At 38.6% G+C, this 21,605-nt stretch overlaps 1 protein-coding gene across 5 annotated transcripts in view; it reads right to left on the reverse strand.

The window, feature by feature from the left end:
- The window catches only part of apba1a (amyloid beta (A4) precursor protein-binding, family A, member 1a), a 108,099-nt gene that overhangs the window by 18,908 nt on the left and 67,586 nt on the right, over positions 1 to 21,605 (reverse strand). For all 5 annotated transcript variants that reach the window (XM_067438145.1, XM_067438146.1, XM_067438147.1 and 2 more), the window contains 2 exons: positions 7,020 to 8,686; positions 851 to 961 (listed from right to left, as the gene is read on the reverse strand). In XM_067438145.1, the coding sequence (XP_067294246.1) occupies positions 851 to 961; positions 7,020 to 8,618 (1,710 nt within the window). In that variant the 5' untranslated portion in view covers positions 8,619 to 8,686. The remainder of the gene's footprint in view (positions 1 to 850; positions 962 to 7,019; positions 8,687 to 21,605) is intronic.

Raw genomic sequence — 21,605 nt, forward strand, 5'->3', positions numbered from 1 at the left:
AAAATGGTAAAAATACTAATAGATTTAATAGTTAAAAATCCTAAGTTCTCCTAAAAAGAAATGTTTTTAGTCCTTTTTTTAAAAGTCTCAAGAGCTTGGGGTGCCCTCAGATGGTCGGGTAGGGCATTCCAAATCCTATCCATCTATCTACATTCATTGTTTCATTCTTTTACTTGTTGGTCATTGTTGTGCTTGTGGAAGCTGTTGCATTTTCCCGTTCCTATATTCGGTTTGCAATTTCATGTTTCTTTGTTTTTTTTTAGGCACAATATATCACAATATGATTGATCTATCATACAGCGAATTGCTCTGAGATCATAGATGCCACTTCTTGGGCTTTTCAAAGATAATGTTTGAAGGTTTGTTCATGTCTTTTGTTTAAAAATGTAACCACATTTCTAGACTGCAGTCTTGCCTATATACAGTGGTGGCAATATCCAACACACGCACGCACACGCACGCACACGCACGCACACGCACGCACACGCACACACACGCACACACACGCACACACACGCACACACACGCACACACACGCACGCACACACACGCACACACCAATTTTGTTTTATTAATTTAGTTAATTAATTCAAGTATATACAAAGTAAGAATACAGTGTATATAGGCAAAGCAGAAATACAGTAGTATTAAACTTGAATCTTCTCCACTTATGACGGCATCTTGAATAATTTATAACTCCTTCTAAATCACACATTCAGGACTCTAATGCTGTGCCCAATAATATGTCTAACTAAGTTCCAAGAGCACCTACTCAACATTATTACCAAGAATAATAAAGCAAAAATCTTCACATTTCAGCAGTTTCAGAGGTCTTTTCATAGTCTCCTACCTCTTTACTGGCTGGAGATGGAGACTCAAAGCTGTCACTCCCCTCCTGTGAAGGCAGGGGGCGGCTGGAAGACTCCGCCCCTTGTGGGGAGGTGGAGCCTGAGCCTGGAGACTGGACAAAACAGCCACATTAATTAATAATGCATGCTTTACAGTCTATCATTTTGGCCAACTAACTAATACAACAACTACATTTACCTGTATATTAAGACTTTCGGTGACATTTAGAGTACATTGTGTTAATAAAAGTCTTCATGGTTTTTGAATAAATTAATGAATAAAATAAAATGGTACAATTTAAATAGCAAAGAAATGAGGTAGATTCGAACAAAAGTGTGATAAAATATAAAGGCATGCAAGAATGTGAAACGATTGAAAAGTGAGTTTAGTCAGAAGTACTGTTAAATGACTCGTGTTGGCAAAAGGTTCAATTCAGACAGCAGGTCAAGAATTCCCAGAGAAGAATTGCTATCTCTAAACTACACCTCATCTCTCTGAAAAGGTCATAGTTGAGTCTGGAATGTGAAACACTAGAGAACAAATGAATAACCCTGAATAACCTGAGCGACATTTTCCTTTCATCATTTGTCATAACATAAATACTGCACAGTCAAGTCCTTTACAATAATATCATCAGATGTGTAGAATGGAAGAACATTCTCACTTTACCTATACTAATACATGTAATTATTATACACATTCATATGACTGACTGTCTGTAGCATTGAAACATTTGAAGATAAACCCAAATCACATTTACATAACTCAGCTCCTCACCTCATCACCATGGTGACGATCTACCTGATACATCCAGAAATTTTCCATACCAATAAGCGCTTACAAAAGCTGCAGTGAAAAATGTTCTTCCTCAAGATAGACTCAAATCAAGTGCTACAGCAGACGTTGCTCTTTGGACCAGAGTACAAGAGAGAAGATCATCATCTCATCAGACTCACGTTGGTAAGTTGACAATGGCACAGAGGAGGACACGGCTCCTGTTACAGCCCAACCTGGGAAAACTGTTCCTGGAACAGCTTCGCTTAAGAGTGACCTGGATCAGAGACCACCTATTCTGCAGGGGAACTCATTTCTGCTTAATTCCCTGACATGTTTACTGGTGGAATAAGCAGCACTAATGAACTTAGCTGATACTACTAGAAGTCCTTATTAGTAATAGACCCATTTTTGACTTTTCACATCCTGAAATATACCTAAACATAGAGCTTATTATATATATTTAAAATACTTAAAACTAATACAATTTAAAGCATGTTAAGCATTAATGGAGGGCAGGGGAAGAAGCCTGTTTTTCCTTCTCTGGTGTTATATGAACCTTGCTGAATTATTTACAGGCCGCCTCTTTCTGTGTCTCTTGACTGCACTAAATAAATCATATTGTGGCGGGGAAAAATAACAGGCTTCTGATGAAATGTCAAATTCTGAGAACAGAACAGAACAGAATAGGAGTGGGCAGGACACCACCAAGTGTTCAGTGCAACTTTAATGGGAATTGTGGGGCATGTGGGAGATGCATGACTAAATAACATTCACTGAACGACTACAGAAAGTTGTTTACAGTTGAGAATGACTAACAAGTTTTAATTTTAAAACAGAAATGTTATAATCTAAAATTAATATGAAATGTTTAGGATGGTGTACTATTTCTAGGGAATTAATCAAATGAAAGACATTTTAAAATAGATCAAATTCATTTTTGAAGAGGATTTTAGGATCTTCTCAAATCATGCTGGAGAGCATAATCATCAGTTTTGACATAAACCTTTGGATTTCATGCAGCTCAAATGCTGCTGTCAATAAGAGAGAGAGAGAGAGAGAGAGAGAGAGAGAGAGAGAGAGAGAGAGAGAGAGAGAGAGAGAGAGAGAGAGAGAGAGAGAAATAATAAATGTGACTGACTTTTTTTCTCATTGCTAATCATTTATTTTGTAATAAAAATGTTAAATATTGAATTGGAAAATAGAAGCTTTCACTTATTGGTCTCAGACTTTCAGGCCCCACTATATATGGCCCCCTGTCCCAAATGGAACCCTAAGCCCTCTCGCGATCCACACTTTCATGATATAAGGCTGTTTTGACTGTCAGGTAGAAGTCTAATGCCGAGACCCTTCTGAAACTTAAAATGACAATGGGATACCCTACGGTCTTGTGGACATTGCAATAATGTAACGTTATCGGCCTGATAAGAAAATTTTGCCAATATATTAAAGCTGCAGTCCGTAACTTTTTGCGCTCTAGTGGTTAATGAACTGAACTGCATGAATTTTGTGGAAAAAACATTGCAGCCGGAGCTACTTCTCTCTGTTTATGTTTATGGGCGAGTCACGCAGGGACTGTGCTCCTCCACACCGGTTCCTAGCAGTCTGGTCTGAAATAGTCCCAATATAAACACTTATTATAAGTTCACCATAATGATGTAGGGTAAGACAAAAACACAGTTTGGAAAATGGATTCATGTTGTACATTCTCATAGTGTTCAAAATTTGTACATTTTGAACACAAAAAAAGTTATGGACAGCAGCTTTAAAACTGATAAATAAATCCTTGTTCGCCATGATGGTTTTGAATTGCGAAATATGACTGGAATCACTCCAAAAAGAAAAATACTGTTAAGTGCAATGTGCAGCAGTAGTCTGTCGTATAGGATACATACAATTATAATACAAACATTATAATTGTGTGCTAGGGAGATTTATAGTAGGAGATTTTATAATCAGGCACTCAAAAATGATATAAAAATCAGTTATTTGTCTTGGCCAAAACTTTTATATCGGTGCATCACTATAAAATGTAAATCTTGACAAAGTACAATTAAAAAATGTACCTAAATTAGCCTTTGCATCTAACTGAAATATTAATTCAAATTACTATAAACTACTAAAATTTAAATACAAATAAACTAAAGCTAATTAGAAATGGAAAATAGAATAAATACAAACAAAAATGACGAAAGAACATAAACCAAGCAAACCATACACTAAAATTAAAATGAAAACGTAAAAATAAAAGTATTAATAAGTACTATAATAGTATATAAATAATATTTAAATAACATGGGAAACCAGAGAAATCTCCACAGTCACCTGAATAAAAGATGTTTTGGGATAAAAATAATATGCTACAGAAAAAACTTGAAAATGTATAATAAGCACAATCATTTAGAAATTCAACCATAATTGCAGTGGGTGGTGGCTGGTGTCTTCTTTAAACTCCCACTGGGAGTTTTCAATTAAGCGCAATTCTTTCCCTTTTCTCTGAATGCGCAAGGAAATGTTCCCTCTCATCAGAGAGCCAAAAGCCCTCGATCCCATAGAACTGCTTCCCAATGAGGCCTTGTGCTCATGAATACTGCTCAGACAAACAATGGTGATTAATTAACACTGTCGAAATAGGCAACAGATGAGCTGGGATTTGCGTTGTTTGTTTAGTGAGACAGAGTATGTGTACTGTATTTCTGTAATGTGCTGGTAATAGACAATGTGACTGATTCAGCTGTGATTGATCAAAATTACACAGCACAGAATATATGAATTATGTAAATGTAAAACAAAAGAAAAGATATCAAAAATCTCAAGCACACATCATGAGATGATACCATTAAGTTAATACTAACCGTGGGCGCACTTGACTGACATCTACTCATTATGTTAATAAAAAGGGTAATACTTATCTCAGATAATGAGAAAAAAAGAGGAGTGAGAGAGAAGAAAAGACACGGTAATTTTGTTGCCTTTCTTAAACCGAGAGCTCATCTTTCTCTCTATGCTGTTCAGACAACGTCTGTTGTGGCTAAGGAGCAGGACAACTTCATTTGCACACGCTGGCCATGTGTAGCACTCGTAGAATACAGATGAGCCCTCCAGGCCACGGATGAGGAGAGCCGTTCTATGAGTGTGAGCAGTCTTCGTTTTCTAGCGACATGCAATTTGTCCGGTGCTGTGGCAGGCACCACTCATGAGACAGACTAGTGTGTGTCCCAACGTCCTCTCCAGAAAAGAACAGTGATAGAACGATGAAGTCATGACCAGAGGAATGATGTTATTCACCCTGTGAGGCTGTTGCAGCCAAGGAGAACAACAACGCAATTGTACACATTCTCCTTGAGAGATTGTTTTTGTCATTTGCTGCACCTGCTACAAATATTTAAAGGAATAGTTCACCCAAAAGAAAAAAATGATCTCATGATTTACTCACCCTCAAGCCATCCTAGGTGTATATGACTTCTTTCAGATGAATACAATCGAAGATTTAATAAATAATGTCCTGGCTCTTCCAAGCTTTATAATGGCAGTGAATAGAGGATGATATTTTGAAGCCTAAAAAAGTGCATCCATCCATCATAAGAAGATGGAAACCCGCTCTGTTGGATAATAAAGGCCTTCTGAAACAAAACGATGCATTTACATAAGACTTTATAAACTAAAATAACTTAAAAACATTTTTAGATCTTGTACATTTCGGTTAACTGAAATGTATAAGATGAGGATGGATAGGATCAGGAATGAGTACATCAGAGGGACAGCACATGTGAGATGTTTTGGAGACAAAGTTAGAGAGACCAGGTTGAGATGGTTTGGACATGTTCAGAGGAGGGAGAGTGAATATATCGGTTAAAGTGTGTGAGGTTAGAGCTGCCAGGCAGGAGGTCAAGAGGAAGACCAAAGAGGAGGTTTATGGATGTAGTGAAGCAGGACACGAATGTCTGAGAGAAGAGGATACAGAGGATAGGAATAGATGGAGGCAGATGATTCGCTTTGGCGATCCATAAAGGGAACAGCCGAGAAAAAAAAAAAAAAAAAAAACATTTTGGTTAACTGGACTTTCAAATGGAGAAACAGAAACGCATTGATTTGCTTCAGAAGGCCTTTATTAACCCCCCAGAACCATCAGAGTCCTGCAACGGGTCGGGTACCCGCGGGTATCCGCGGGTACCCGCATAAAAGTGGCTAAAACGGGTGGATTATGACATTTATAAAATTCACGGGCGGGGATGCGGGCGGATAATTAACTCTGTGCGGGCGGGTAGTAGCGCGGATGGGCGGATGAAAAATATGTGCAATATTTCTGTGGCAAAGTGAACGAGAGAGCGAGAGCGAGAGAGAGAGAGAGACCAGGGCGTGATTGTGAATGAGCGTCACCTGCGAGCCACACCGGTCTCGAGTTCTCTGAGGGAGCTCGGAAGCATGTAAGGACGAGAGATCACCACACCTGGATTTGACGTTGAGTTGTGTTAATGTTTTATTATGCGTGTGCGCATGGGAGATGTCCATGAAGGGCTACTCACGTTACTTTCGTTTTGTTTGGTTAAAGTCTTTTAAATGTTCGCCGGTTCCCGCCTCCTCCTTCCCCCATCGAACATATTGTAGGCTATTACAATTTGTATGTCCAAATTACCATTACACATAGGCCTACACGCAACAGCGATATGCCATTTGACATTCACGTCACCACCACTGCGACATTGAAACTTTAGTTGATGCCTCTCGTAGTGCAGAAGGAGCGAGCGCTGCAGGAGTAGCAATGGATGAAGTAAAAGTAAAGCTGGTGAGTGGAGTAGCTATATGAAATTGTTTACAATGAGTCTTTAAAGGCACTTTTGCCTGTTTCATTAGCCCATTCATGACGCTGTTGATGTTGAGAGAGGTGTAGGATAAAAAAATAAAGCATTTTAATTTGAATGTTTTAGCGTGTGTGATTTATCGCGGGCACGGGTCGGGTAACGGGCCAAATATTAACGGGTCTGGGCGGGTACGGATTTAATTTTGAAATTTTCACGGGTCACGGGTCGGATCTGGTGCTAAACCTTGCGGGTACGGGCGGGGGCGGATCTCCAAAAATGGACCCGTGCAGGACTCTGGAGCACATTATATCACGGACAGATTTTATAGACTTCCAAAACAGAGCAACAATATAACTCAGATTTTATTAGTCTGAAAGAAGGAAGTCATAAACACCAAGGATGACTTGAGAGTAAATCATGGGCTAAATTTAATTTTTGGGTGAACTAACCCTTTAAGAGTGACTTTGTAAGCAAGCTTATACCCCAGAAATAAATAGCGAAAACAATAGCAGTGATTCTACAAAGCATAAACTACAGTGCAACAACAGAGTATAAAAAATAAAAAATACAAAAAATCTGCATGCTTATACTCACATCAGCCCCCAGAGATGGCTGCAGGTCAGATTCTGCCGTAGGACTCAGGTCCTGCCTCATTACCCATATGGGTTCTTTGGGCTCGTCTGGCGTGTAGGGCGAGCGGACTGTCCTTGTCTTCACCTCCTCTATTGCCTCTTTGATGTCCTTAATAGCCAGTGAGATTGCGTCTCTCTTTTCACGACTGCTCTTCACGCCTGGAGCTGGCTCTTCTGAGGGACTTCTGGGGGCCTGCTCTCCACCCTCTCCTTCAATTATTGGCTCTGGGGGTTTGATTTCTTCCATTTGACCGTGGGATTCTGACTCGGTCCACTCTTCTTCATCATGGTCCTTGTCCAGGCCCATGGCGACACGCTCCAGGCTCTGCGAGCTCAGACTCTCCTTGACCTCTGCCACAATCTGGTCAATGTCCTCATCCTGCTCGCAGCTGTCGACACGGGGGTACGGGGCAAACTCTGCTTCTTTTTCAGGGCTGTCTGACTCTCCGTCAGATCGCTCGTCGTAGTGGTGAAGCCTGGACCCAACAGCCTCTTGCTGCTGGTACAATTCACGCTCAAAGAGTCTGAACTCTGCCCTACGCTGTTGTGGAGTCTGTCCCTCAGCTTTGGCCGATGGTCCGTCCGTGATCTCCTCGTAAACATGCTCCTGAAGGGTGTATTCGGTGTAGGGCTCAGAGTATGGCTCATCTTCTGTTGATCCACCTTCATGGGCCTCTTCTGCTCCGGTGGGACTGCGGTATATGGGTTGAGTGTAAACATAATTAGAGTAGTTGGGGTTTAGCGTCTCTGCATCATGGGGCCTCTCGGCATTAGGCAGGGGTTCTCGAGGTAGGGGTGGTGGCTGGGGTGGGTACTGGGGTTGGAGGTAAGCTGGACCACCGTGTTGTTGCTCTGACTCTGCACTTTCTGTGTACTCCTCTGCTTCCGGGCGCAGTGGGATGCTGTATGTGCTTTCGTCTTCAGGCTCCGCTTCAAGAACCATGACTGCATCCCCCTCAGCCCGGTCCGTGTGGTTGTGGAAGCCGCTCTCGGTGCTGGCAGATCGGGCCAAAGCGCTGCCACCATCTCCCTCGTCTTCCTCAGCTTCCTCTGGCTCTCTGGCGGGGGGCATGGCTTGCGTAGGGGAGACAAGATGCTGTTGATGTTCCAGCCTCTGCTGTTCGGCTCTCTCAGCATCTCTCTGCTGCCTCTCACGCTGTCGCTGTCTCTGTTGCTGTGCACGAAGTCGGGCCTCATTGTCCCCCTGTCTGCGGTAGCGCGTCACTGCAGGTCGTGGTATGGGCTGCTGAACGGGTTGCTGCTCGGTATCACCATCTTCTGCTGTCCTCCTCGCAGCCCGCGTGCGGTTCATCCCTCCATTTGATCCCTCGTACCTGCGGTACCGTGGGGCCCCTTGCTGCTGGGACTGGTAGTGGTTATTCTCTGTACCATGGTTGCTGTGATGGTTGCGGGAGCGACCGGAGCGAGAACTGCCATCTCCGTTGTCGTGGCGTCTACGGTGGGATGAGGGCGGCTGTTGGCCCTCAGGGCCTCTACGCTCCAGGTCTGCCTCAGCTGTCTCTCTCAGCTCCTGGCCGTGTGGCGCCTCCTGGTGGCTCATGACTGGATAAGGGGGAGGTCTACACACAGAGCATTACTTCTCCAAGTAGGGCTCCACTCAAGCACGACCTGCAGAAAAATGAACAAAAAACAGATATAAACCTTAAAATGGCAACAACTCAGTAAGATTTTCAAAGATAATCGAAGCAGTGCACTCAGTAAGTAAGCATGTTTAATAGAAATATAGAGTAACACATTAATGTTACTACATGTACTTACTATAGTAATAACAGTAATTATGTATAATTACAAATAACTAACCCTTAACCACACCCAAAACCTAACCGTAACTCTATAGTAAGTACATGTAGTTCATTAATATTACTCAGTAGTTGAGTAAGTAAATGTAACTGTCCCCTTAAAATAAAGTGTAACGAAATATAGAAATGACAAAATAAAATTGTTAAACAAATATCTGTTTGTATACAGATGTCCAGAAAACTCATATTAGATGCCAAATACAAATGGCCATATAGTGTCAGTATGTTTGGGGTACATGTCTAGGCTTCATTAGATTCTATAATGTTTTCCAACAGGAAATTAAGACTTATTCACCTACAATCAAATTTATGAACAATTACCTAGGGGAAATTCCATTATTAACCTTGCTTTAGCTGATGTTTTATTCATATAGTGACATTTACTCTGCAACCACATATCAAGATCAGCTGCCTCTGTAGTTGACATACAAAGATTATGTTGGTTTTGGTTATATCATTTTCACAAGTTTCAATCAGTAAAGGCCTAAATTTAGTCAAAATCTGTGAAACTGAAGCAATCATATATAAAAGAAGTATAAGTATACATAGTTTGTCACCATGCAAGAGCAGTATAAAGAGTCGGGATGCACCACAAAACAAGCTGAACAAGATAACACAATCATTTTAATGAGAGAACTCATATTCAAACCCCTTGTCAAGCTATCTGACCAGTCATGTTTACACATTAACCTCTTCTCTTTGAATGAGCTCCTGAGGGCATTCTTGTGCATTTGGTACAAGTGAAAGACAGCACTATTAGACTTAGCTTCATGTGACCTACTTGGATGATACACTGCCATGAACAAAAGAAGAGGCTCTTAAAATAGGGATGGACCAGGATGGTTAACAACTCATCCAACAAATTACTAACTGATTAGTCAAATTAACTGTTTTTGTCTTTAATAGCTTATTCAGTAGCTTACAAATGCTCTAATATGGATGATTAAGGAATTTACCAGGTTCAATACAAGTTAAGTACAACTGAGACATTTAATGTACAATGTACCACAAAACACTTTTTTTAACCCATTCCTCATCTTAAGGTTACAGTGAGGCACTTCCAACATAATCAACTATTTGGAGGATCTAAAAGCAAAAATGTCTATACGTGTTATAATGTTTATAAAAACAACATTTATTATTGAGCTGAAAACCAATAAACAAACCTGTGATATCAGATAACTGAAAAGATTAGCAAGTGTTTTTGCTTTTTAAAAGATTTCTACTTCTTTCTTTCTTTCTTTCTATAAAAATGGAGGGACAAGAGGAAAATAGGTTATCTGGTAATCAACATTTTGCCATTAATTCTGTCAATTAGTAAAGATTTTTAAAAGATTCATATCATTTAAAGGGTGTGGGGGGGGGGTGAAACACTCAGTTTCAGTCAATCTCATGTCAATCTTGAGTACCTATAGAGTAGTATTGCATCCTTCATATCTCCGAAAATTCTTTAGTTTTATTATATTTATAAAAGAAATATGGGCTGTACCGAGTCTTTCCGGAAAAAAACGAGCGCCTGGAGGCGTATCGTGTGGGCGGAGCTAAAGAATGACGAGCGCGCAAAGCGGTGACGTCCTCAAGCGTGGAGAAACCCTTGGCTCTCGATCGGATTCAGCTAATAGATATATGATCCAGAATCATTCGGAGGCTGAAATAAATTGAACAGGAGAAACAGCAACAGCAGGACGTCAGTCTCTGTGCTATGTACTGTATTTAGTGGCCTGTCAACATTTGTGTGTGTTTACTCGCAGTTTATGAGGACATGATTTGGTTTATGGACTATTGTATGTGACTAAACCTTAGCAGTAGCAAGCAAAACGGTTTTGCACGTCAGACTAGTGTAACGTTATACAAACAATGGAGTCCGTTAGCGCATTTGAATGACGAAGCACGCGATCGTGTCGTTTACTGATGTTTACTCACGCGACAACACCATAGACATTTGAAGCAGTTTTACTCACCGGCTGCTTCCAAAGCAGGACCGAACCTTTATCGCTGGGACCGTCGAAAACACACTTCTTTGGTATGATTTGGTGAAGTCCTGACAGCAGTGACTTGCTGTGCTGAAGCTTTGAAGTCGTTTGATGTCACAGATAGGAATAAAGTGGAGTGCGGCGGGAGTGTATGGGCGTGCATTTCCGCTCTCACTCTAGTCACACGCGCACGCGCACCCTACCGGGAGAAGAGCCCGTACGGCCCATATAAGGACCTTCTGCTCTAGTAACGTCAACCCGAGCCATACTCGAAAAAAACTCTCCAAAACTTGTGAGAAACCGGAAGGAGTATTTTTTTACACAGAAATACTCCATCAAACGTCCAACATTAGTTTTTGAAACTTTGTATATGTTTAGGATGGGAATCCAAGTCTTTAACAGTGTAAAAAGCTCAGTATGCATGAAACAGCATTTCACCCCCCCTTTAAGAGATATGTATATTTGTATACACTCATACATAAAGACAGCCACTGACACACAGTTTTGTTCATAGGCGGATTCATGATTTTGTCTGAGCTATTAATAAAACATCTCTATATTTACATTTTCTCATTTTATTTGTCTTATCATTTTAGTTGGTAGAATGAGTAAGTGAATGCTAGATTATTTTTAAATGCTATACTGAAAACCAGGAAGACCCATTTTCTCAACTCACAAACCAAGTATTGCTGTACTCTATTGGACTCTGCTCTCTGCTCCAGCTCTGATTCTGCTCCAGCTTTAGTTTACAGTTATGCTAAATAAAAGGCTAACTAAACAAAATGGATATTCATCCTTTTAAAAAATAAAAATAAAACAAATAAATAAACCCAACTCTAAAGGAGTTAGAGGCTCTAACTCTGATGTTTCTACTATTAACATCTATGCGACTTGAAAAAGAGAAAGCTTCTTCTGCAATGTAAGACTGTAACATTTATATGATTCATGTACTTCATAACTGAATTTGAATTTATAATCATTTTCGACATATTACAGATGCGAATAAAGGTAAATGTCCATATTTTAAAATATTATATGGAAAAACTAGTTTAAATTGATTACTTATATATTTTTATTTATTTAAGTAAACACCTTTCAATCCTTTAATTATTTAATTCCTTTAAAAAAAACAACAACCGTTAGGTGTGTCCTCCCTCCAAGCACAAAAGAGAAACTCTGTTTATGTTTTTGTCCAAATGTCTTTTTTTTGAAGCATCGTGATGGGTGACATTTTGCAGCAGACTTCCATCTGGAAAGAGACAAGGCTTAAAAGGAGCTGTGATCTTGTATTAATCAACACAAACAATTAGCCACACTTACATTAGTTTCCTGACAGCTTACTTAAAATGAACAGCAGTGTCTCTAAACCTCACATCTCAACCGGTGGGGAGAAGAAAGAGAGTGATAGAAACATGCAGTAGCATACGGCCTACTAAAACATGAGTCACCGCTGCAAACATGACATCTGTTTCCATGCGTGACGCTGTATGGCGCGTTGTTAGAGATATCATGTCAGAAAGAAGTCACGGTACTCATGCTCCTGTAAGGTGTGATCAAAAGTGATGGTGCGCATACCGAACCCATCAGAAAGCAGCAGTAATTGGGGTAGACGTGAGAAGGTGATGGAGTGCCAGAGGAAATAAAATGACTAAGCCTCCTCCTGACTTCAGATCAAAACATGTACAAAATCCCGAGGGCAAAGCAACTTGATGATCTGAGTCAGAGGCCAAAAAAAAACCCCATCTGTACACGCAAACACAGGAATACATAATGGGTTAAGAAAAAAATATTGATGTATTAATTAATACAATTTATTTGAAAACAAGTTCAAAAATAAATCTTGTTTTAAAGGTACACTATGCAACTTTCCGTCCACTGGAGGGCGCCTATTCTAAACAAAGGCCTAGTTTGATGACGCTAAGTGTGAGTGCAGTATCTTGGGACATGTAATCTTCACCTCACAGCCGGTGGAAAATAGGACTCGGGCAGAAATCATGTTCATGGATGTGATTATTAACGTTACTGTAGTATGAAGCAGAGCAGAGCCGAGTGTTGTGAAGCTGAGCCGCTGAAGTGACTGTCATACAAATACCCGCCTCGCGAGCACTGGGACTTTTATTATGACGGGACGGGACACAGTCGCCGGGTGCGCGCACTTCCGCTTTTTCCGGTCTTGAGTATAAGGTAAAGCAGCTCTGTTTATCATACACTGTAAAAAAAAAATAGTTGAGAAAACGTAAAAATGTAAGGCAACTTGATGCAGTAAGACTTTTGAGTTGTCCCAACAATTATTTTTTAATTCTTCCCAGTAAAGATCATTTGTTCAGCCAACATAAATTTGTTTGTTCACACAATATTGATAGTCGTATTTTGCTAATAAAAATATTCTTGTCACAGCAACTGAAACAACAATTACTGTTGTTGAGGTAATTTATATTTTTCTGTTTCCTGAACGCAAAATAAAGTGTCACCACACTATCCTTCCTATAATTATTTTAGTGACTTCATCTATTTACAAATGACAGAAATGTAGTTATTTTGATCCGTTTATTTCAGTTGTAAGCACATGCATGTACATACATTTTAAAAGAATGTAGTGAAATGTTATATAATTTACATTTACATTTATGCATTTGGCAGACGCTTTTATCCAAAGCGACTTACATTGCATTTTTAGGTACACATTTTACATTTTTGTCAGTTCTTGCTTTCCCTGGGAATCGAACCCATGGCCTTGGCGTTGCTAGCGCCACGCTCTACTGTTTAAGCTACAGGAAAGAATAATTCCTAAAGGAATAGTTCACCCAAAATTGAAAATGTCATTTACCCACAAGAAGGTCGTTCCAAACTTGCAAGTGTCTGTATTCTGTTGAACACAAAGGAAGATATTTTGAAGAATGTTGGTAACCAGACAGTTGACGACGGCACCCATTGGCTTACATAGTAGGGGGGAAAAATACTATGTAGAGTAAAGTCAATGGCTACTGTTAACTGTTTGGTTACCAACATTCTTCTAAATATCTTCCTTTGTGTTCAACAGAATACAGACACATTCAAGTCAGGAACAACCTAGGTTGAGTAAATGACTTTTTGGTTTTCATTTTTGGCCAAACTTACCCTTTAATTAACACTTGTCCAAATTTGCTTAAAATATCTTTAGGACAAAGCAAAGATAAACAGGTCACTCAATGCCAGATCCATAAATAATAAATATTCACACAAATGCTTATTTTTTTACACTCTAAATAGTTTCACTATTTTATGGCTTATCAATATGAGTGCAGTGTTTCATTGTAAAAGAGCTTGCAATCTGTAATTAAAAACATAAAAAAACGTATCCACAACACTGCAATGCACAGTTTTCATACAGTGTCTTTTGAGTAAAACTGTCCATTTAAACAGTCCGTACAAAACAATGCTTGTTTTTTATTTTGAATGTCTCAAATGAAACTTTTTTTTAAAACATTAAAAGAACTGGAAACACTGGTCCAACTCTGCCTCACGCACAACCATTTTGTTACCAGTCTTAGGATCGTCTTAGGATAGGAAAACTTCTTCCAGAACAACCCCCTCCAGTACAACAGCAAAAGTCTTGATAAATGGTGATGTTTGGGTGTTATCGTCCAGCACATAGAAAATGTCAACAGAGACCGCTTTTGTTTCCTGTGACACAAACACAATAAGAAATATATTTTAGTTAAGAATTTAATTTGTTAATTTTGTAACAAATTAATTAAGATGGGGGTGGGGATGAGGGGTTGGCAAAACATAAATTGCATGCACTAATTGTAAACTTTGTATTGGTAAATAGTTTTATAATGTGAAATCAGAAGTGGACATTATAATATGACAGATGACACAAAGAATGGCATGACCAAGTAAATAAGCAGAAAACACCAAAGAGAGAGAGTTTAAACTAGGGGTGTCCAATCCTGTTCTATGGGTCACTGTGCTGATGAGTTTAGCTTTAACTCCAACTAAACTTATCTGAACCAGATAATCAAGGTCCACAGGATTACTAGAAACTTCCAGGTAGGAGCCATAGAAGAGTAGGTTTGGACATCCCTGCTTTAAATGGTTAATTCACCCAAAAAATTAAATTCTGTCATTATTTACTCACCTTTAGTTCGATCCAAACCGTAAGACTTTCCTTTATCTTGAAAACAGCAATTAAGATATTTTTGATGAAATCTGAACGATTTCTGTCCCTCCATTGACAGCCAATACAACAACCACTTTTAAGGCCCAGAAAGGTATTAAAGACATAAAAATAATCCATTTGACTCCAGAGGCGTAACCTCAATTTGATTAGCGATGCAATTGCTCTGCATGTAAAAACAATTACATTTTTTTTTTCACTTATTCATGTCACTTCACAAAACTGAGGTTAAACACCTGGAGTCACATGGTCTACTCTACTTCAATGTTTTTACTACCTTTTGGGGCTTGAAAAGTGACAGTTGCATAGACTGTCAATAGAGGGACAGAAATCTCTCAGGTTTCATTTCAAATATCTTCATTGGTGTTCTGAAAATTAATGACAGTCTTACAGGTTTGGAATGACAAGAGGATAAGTATTTTATGACAGACTTTACATGTTTGGAATAACCCTTTAAGCCTTTTGAAGACTGATACGTACATTACACTTCTTGAATAGCTCGGCTGGGTTCTCCCAAAGAAATACAGGCAGGCCTTGTAGAGCAGGAGTCCTCCTGTGATCATCTATGTCTGTTGTCTAGAAAAACATACAAAAGAAACAACCAAATAGCTTAGGTATAAAAATGTTATTCATCATCAGCCAAAGTAACACAGATCAAGTTATCAAAACATTGAAATTGAACTTACCCTGTCATGAAGTATTTCTAGGAGGGCATCCATGTCCTGTCCGAAAGCTCTTTTCTGTCTCTGTAAAGTTTCAGGAGCTTTGGTGTGTACATGCCAATGGCTGCCATGAAGTCTCCCAGAAGGTCTTTTTTGATGATTCTGAAAAACTCCTCAAAAACCTGTTCATAAACAATTAATTTGTATTAATGCAATAAATAATACAATTCAAATCAAATGAGAGAATTGGTATGGGGAATGTTAAAGGCCAATTTCTAAGCAGTTTGTAAATAATACCTTTGTACAGAGAATGTGGGAGGACCCTTCAGAAGTGTTGAGACTATAGCCCCGTTTCCACCACAGGAACTTTACCCAGGAACTAGGAACTTTGGGTGGTACTTCGTGTGTTTAGACCGCAGGAACCAGGGTATAAATGAAGTTCCGGGTAAATATTTCCCCCTCCAAACGGCCCTGCTCGCGGGGTAGTACTTTTTCAAAGTTCAGGAACTTTCGAGGGCGGGACTTGGGCGCTGAACATGCTGATTGGTTGAGCTCAGGCAGCATTTAGGTTCAACTCGGCATTTTTAAAAGTCTTACACGCCGCGCTCATGTTGACAAGAGAGGAAAGTTAATTTTTCTGAGGGGTTAACTTTTTATTTCGTAAGTTATAAGATAATGAAGATAATGTTGGAGTAATGACACAGCGTATATTGCCCCAGGCAGTTTTTTACTTTAACTGCGCCTGACAGAAGAATTATTATTTTTTCTGAGATGATTATTTAAACAAATAAATAGCTTATAATAACTAAATCCACTAAATCTTTCAATCGGTACACACAAAAATGATTACTGTCCGCTAGGGCTGTCATTTTTGAAAAAAAATCTAATTCGAACGGATATCAAATATCAAGCAAGGCATTCGAATATATTCAATTATCTACAACGCCGTCATCTCCAGCAGCTGGAATGTGTTTACGGATGCCATAGCAACTCTCAACGGCCACCAGGACTTTACGGTTTTATAAAAGCTATTCATTTGTTGTAAAGTGTAATAATTATCTCAGAAAAAAATAATTCTAATGTCAGGCGCAGTTGAAGAAGTTGATTGTTTGCTTACATAGGCTTAGGGACAGTGTCATTATGCCAACATTATCTTCATAACTTCTTATGAAATAAAAAGATTATCCCTCAGAAAAATGTATTTTCCTCTCTTGTCAACATGCTTGGTGCATGAGCACGACGTGTGCTCTTCAGTGGTGAAGGCGCGCGCTGTTGTCACATAAGGACGCACACTCAAAAGTAATCCGGTCAGGTCATTTACATGGTGAAATGTTTCGTTTGATCGATTCATGAAAAGATTTTTCCACCCATCTCAAAACGATTACAATTTCATTCAGTTTGGGCATTTTTATTACGATTGAGGTGTTTATATGGAGCATTTTCCTTCAGGTTGGACTTTTAAACTGATTGCAGTGCTCCATGTAAACGCACCGAAAGTAAAAAAAAATTGCGCTACATGGCACTTTAAAAACCGGATAGTTTATTTATAGTTCGATTACGGATATTTCACGTCATCTTCGAATGCATATCGAAAAGTGACAGCCCTTGTCCGTCACTGGCTGGAGGAACAGTCGCGTGCAGTCCTACATCACCGGACTAATTTGCCTAATCTTCTCGGAACTTTATCGCGGTCGAAACGCAGACAGCTGCAGGTCTGGGGGGGAGAAAAGTTCCTGTAAAAAAGTTCCTGGTACAAATTGTTCCGGGTAATTTTGGTGGAAACGGGGCTTATTAGTACCAAACGATGAGATGGTAGGCTGTTGGTTTCATCAAGTGACCACAGGAGTTGGACCACTGAATATGCAAGACCGCTCTTTCATTGGGCAGTTCTGAGATCTCCGACAGGTTGCAAAGTCCTCAAATTGCAGGGGGAAAAAAAACTGTCCTACCAGTAGCTTCACTTGAAGTATATTGTTGAGAGAGTCTACTGATTCAGGCACTTCCGGAGGCTTGACTCGCCGGGCTTCAGTGGAGGATATGACAACTCACAGTAGAAAAGGCTGTTTATCAAAAATAATCAATTTCAATTATTTAATTAATAAATTAAAAATAAGTTAAAAAACAATACCATTAATATGCATTCAGTGCTGCAGATATGTCCTCAGGGTTACAAACACAGGCTCTCCGAAACTGTATGAAATCAAAGGGTGATAATCAGTTAAGTCACCAGTATAAAAGACAAACATGTCAGCATAGATGCTCTCAACAAGTTTGTTTGTTCAAGATTTTAAATGCACTATTTACCAGGTGAAGAGTCGTTTTGATATAAAGGACACTTTGGCAGAGCAGAGCAACATGCTATCGTGAAGAACTCAGGCTGTCCATTGCAGTGTCCTGCATAAAGGATGTTCTTAGAATTGAGTTCCATGCAGACAAACATATGCGGACAGTGAGACAGTGTGCAAATGTGGAAACTTTCTTTATACAGCATACCTCAGTGTTGCATCCAACAATATGCTAACAACATCCAATTTGGATCATTCTGGAAAATAGAAAATTATCAGTTCGAACCTATTGTAAACATCACAACCTTATATTATTTAAAATTATTATAAAATAAACAAAAAAAATGCTATGCATAGTCTTATTCTACACTTTTTTTCGTTGTCCCCATATTTAAAATCATATGATGTATAGCTCTCAATGTTTAAAAAATAAATAAATAAATATTTCGTTCTAAACACACTCATAAACATACATCTGCGTGTGATTTGTAACGACGAAAATGCACATCGAAACGGCTAAAATACATTTAACATTACATGATAGTTTATATATCCATACATTGTGTGCGCAGCTTACAAATTAAACATTAACACATAACACGTTCTTACCTCACCCTCCGCTGTCTTCCTCTCTCACAAACGCGGTTCAACGCAGATATATCAGTTTATCAGCGCCCCCTAGAGACAAAAAAGAAAAGAAAACCTCAACTAACAATAAAGGACTTGAATACTCGTGCTAAACAAACATATTACTCGCTAATTTCAGTTTTTTTATCTTGGCTATTGTATTGAAACGTTATTGTATTAAGAACTTTAATGAGCTAATCTTTATCTGAGCAGTGACAAACATTAAAAATGTTAGGCCACACGCCTTTTAACAATACACAACCAATCGTATGTCTAACAATAACACTGTCCGCTTGAGAATATGCAATTCATTGCATGCATGAAATGAAAAGTAATATTAATACTTACCAACTGAAGTATGGCAATATTAGATCCTTGAAAAGGCAGGAGGATGAGCGAACTTCAAAACGAGTGAGGAGCTACCCGTGCAAAATGGAGAAGGAAACCCTGTGCATTTCGGCGCGATTTTCTGGCTCATCACGCATGCGCAAACTATTTAGATCGTAGGTTTTCTGCTCAACACAAAAATGTTTGTCCAGAAAACTTTGTTTAATATGTAGCGTGACATTTTGGAGAATTTTGTTGAGCTAACATGTATTTTTATGTAGAGTCACAGTTATTAACAATTCTTAATATATGGGATTCAAAAAGCACTGTTTACTGGACAAATGGCAATTTAATTTTTTACAGTGTATTAGATACATTTAAGTGTGTTTAAAATGATGTTTTGACGCTACTCTGTGCGTTAACTCTGCGCTGCTGTGACATGTTCACACTGCTAAGGGAAAAGCGCTTCTGCCAAATAAAACCGAGGGTAACGCAGATATGATGCAAATGACAGGCGATTCCCTCAAACGCAATGCTGACATGTCCCGGGTCCTTGGTTAAAATAGCAATTTTCTCACAATTTACAAATAGTTGGAAACATTTGGCATATATTAAGTACTCAACTGAACAATATATATATAACACTGGCCTACTGGTGTTTGGATATTTTACAGCAAAAATATTACATAGTGCACCTTTAAATGTTTTTTTTTTTTACTATTAAATAATTTGCCGATGTTGTGAGAAAAATGTATTTTCAAATGAATTAAACTAATTAAAACAGTTCTAATATCTGAAAGTATATTGATACAAATTTATAGTAAAGGAGATTAATATTATTTGAAAATATGTTTTTATTTTGAATAAATGCAGTTCTTTTGAACCTTTTATTAAATAAATATATTAGGCAGCAGAACTGTTTCCAACACTCATAATAAATCAGAATATTAGAATGATTTCTGAAGGATCATGTGATAGGCTGGATGTCACGTGACACTGAAGACCGGAGTAATGATCCTGAAAATTCAGCTTTGCATCACAGAAATAAATAATAATTTAAAGTATAATAAATTGAAAACCAAATATTTTAAATTGTAATAAAATATCCCAATATTTTTTTTTTAAAAAAATCTGTATTTTTGATCAAATAAATGCAGGCTTGATGACCAGAAGAAACTTCTTTCAAAAACATTACAAATAGTAATGTGTCCAAATATTTTTGGCCTGTACTGTATGTATGTATGTATGTATGTATGTATGTATGCATGTATGTATGTATGTATATATATATATATATATATATGTGTGTGTGTTTGTGTGTGTGTGTGTAGTTTGACATTTTTTATTTTTACTGGAAAACAGTACACAGAATATAACTATTATGCCAATGGTTTGAGAGAAAAAAAATCAACTAATTAAAAAATACATTCCCTGAAATTATGATATTATTATTTAGTGATTACCTAAAAAATATTTTTGGCAGTACACAGAGGTATAGTAGCAGCTCCTGTTGCTGTGGTGAATCCCCCTCCCCAGCCTGATTAGGATGGTGTTTAAAGACTTCTAACTTCTACCCCTCTCTAAGCAACTGAGTCACCCAGCATCCTTCCTGGAGACATCCCAATGAGAGAGAGAGATATTCTTGGCATGAGTGAGTCAGATAAATCAATCAACATTGGACTGACAGACCTAACAATGTGATCCCAGAGGGATGATTATTTACCATTATTGATTTTGTACATACAACATGGCAGAGAGTCACAGGGTAACTCCTTCCTCTCCAGCAGTCCAAAACAGATTGGCACTATTGATATGCTCTTTGAAATATATATTTTGAGTATCTATGTCTGTATCCATACTGCGAATAAATGCTCACACTGCTGTTACTACCAATTTTTGGTATTAAAAATTGGCTCCCAGCATTCCCATATCTGTTGTTTATGAAAAACATTAAACTGCAAATGTGTCAAAAGCGGAATGAAACAGCGCTACTTGTTTGAACTATGCAACAATTTATCAGCTCGGCCCAAAAGACAGCACAGTGCAAACTAAAGCGAATGTGTTTACTTGTTGACTGATCTCAATCACACAACCACTAACCAGTGCTGTGAGATCCAGGAAAAAGCATTTGAGTTCAGCACAGAGTTCTCTGATACAAACCACAATTGTATCTGTTTTAATCTAAAACGATGATATTCACAAAAACACTGATGTGGAAAACAGGAGAAAGATTGTGCCAAAATGATCCAGCTAGAAAGCTTTTCAAGCCACAAATCACCAACATTTACCATAAGTAGGTTTACTGTAATAACACTACCCACAACCATGATATTGTGGTAGAAATGTGGAATGTACATTATATCAAATTTTGTTTTATTATTATTTTTAATATAGACATGTATAAAATGAGTAATGGAAAACTGCCACCCTGGGCAACCAAATCAGGTTCCACTACTCTCAAATGCAAGTCTGGAGTCACTGATCTATATAAATGTGACTGGATTGCTCATTGCGTTCTAAACTGCCAGCAGGCTGTGAAGTCACCGTGTTCGAGCAGCCATCTTACAATTCCCTTACAGCCAAAACCTTGACCTTAAATCACCTGATTTGCAGAGTATCAGTCGAACATGAATAGTTTTTATGAAAGATACACTCACCTAAATGATTATTAGGAACACCATACTAATACTGTATA

This window comes from Pseudorasbora parva, chromosome 3 (genome assembly GCF_024679245.1).
Source record: "Pseudorasbora parva isolate DD20220531a chromosome 3, ASM2467924v1, whole genome shotgun sequence".
NCBI classification, from domain to species: Eukaryota; Metazoa; Chordata; class Actinopteri; order Cypriniformes; family Gobionidae; genus Pseudorasbora; species Pseudorasbora parva.